Below are 1248 nucleotides of genomic sequence, written 5' to 3' on the forward strand. Positions count from 1 at the left end.
CACGAATGTTACGGACCACGTAATCCTAATCGTTGACTATAGCATGCATTCGTCTTTCACTAGTTTTAACGTAGGATGCGTTACGTTATTCTAGAGAGTTATAAGTAAATTACTACGGAGAGGCAAAAACTCAAACCTTGAGCGGACTCCAATATATATGACTATTATAATCACTTGACTTACTACATATCTATCTACCAACAACTCTTGTCTCTTCTATCAATCATGCGTATATAATCGTAACATTAGTCGTGGAGAAGCCATGAATACCCTCCTTGTTCTCCATAGTTACAATTTTTCTGTAGTACAAAAGAATAAAATAAAAAAGAAAGGAAGGATGGTGGTGTGGGAAGGGTACGCGAGGGACGAGACGATGGGGATAATAGCGCCGATAGCCGTATATTGGGTGTACGCAGGAGTATACCAACTAATGGGTGGGATGATGGAGAAGTACAGTCTCCACTCCCTCCACGAACACCTCCATAAGAACGTCCCTTCCCTACCCTCCGTCGTCCGCGGTGTCCTCCTCCAACAGCTTGTCCAAGCCTCCATCTCCTACTTCGGCTTTCTTGTATATTAGTTTGTTTGTTTTTTATCCGACTCAATCTCAGTTGCGTAGGATTTCTAACACGCAATCGATCGTACGTACATGTGCAGCTGACATCATCCACCGCCCAAGAAACGGGGCAACCGCCGATCACGATTCAGATGATGCAAATGTTGGTAGCAATGTTTGTGTTCGACACGTGTCAGTACTTCGTGCACAGGTACATGCACCACAACAAGTTCCTATACCAAAACGTGCACTCTCAGCACCACCGGCTCGTCGTCCCCTACGCCGTGGGAGCTCTCTATAACCACCCCGTGGAGGCCTTCTTCGACACTCTCGGCGGAGCCGCTGCTTTCTTTGCCTCCGGTATGACTCCTCGCACTGCCGTCTGGTTCTTCTGCTTGATCACCCTCAAGACCGTCGACGACCATTGCGGCCTCTGGCTCCCTGGGAATGTCTTCCACTTGCTCTTCAATAATAACGGAGCTTATCACGACGTTCACCACCAGCTTAGCGGCGTTAAGTTCAACTACTCGCAGCCTTTTTTCTCCTTCTGGGACAGAGTTTTAGGCACTTACATGCCCTACTACCTCCTCAAGCGTCCCGAAGGTGGGTTCGAGGTCAGGATGATGAAGCAACAACACTCTTGATCTCTTCCCCGTATTTTAGAGAGGTATATTTGTAATTCACGAGAGATG

General features: G+C 47.3%; 1 protein-coding gene across 1 annotated transcript in view; it reads left to right on the forward strand.

The window, feature by feature from the left end:
- The first annotated feature begins 161 nt into the window (after window positions 1-161).
- LOC104809744 (sphinganine C4-monooxygenase 1-like) overlaps window positions 162-1248 on the forward strand; it is a 1420-nt gene continuing 333 nt past the window's right edge. Inside the window, exons 1-2 of the mRNA XM_010535813.2 lie at window positions 162-571; window positions 658-1245. Coding sequence (XP_010534115.1) covers window positions 263-571; window positions 658-1200 — 852 coding nt within the window. The 5' untranslated portion in view covers window positions 162-262 and the 3' untranslated portion in view covers window positions 1201-1245. The remainder of the gene's footprint in view (window positions 572-657; window positions 1246-1248) is intronic.

Source organism: Tarenaya hassleriana, unplaced genomic scaffold (genome assembly GCF_000463585.1).
Source record: "Tarenaya hassleriana unplaced genomic scaffold, ASM46358v1 Cleome163, whole genome shotgun sequence".
Lineage (NCBI taxonomy): Eukaryota > Viridiplantae > Streptophyta > Magnoliopsida > Brassicales > Cleomaceae > Tarenaya > Tarenaya hassleriana.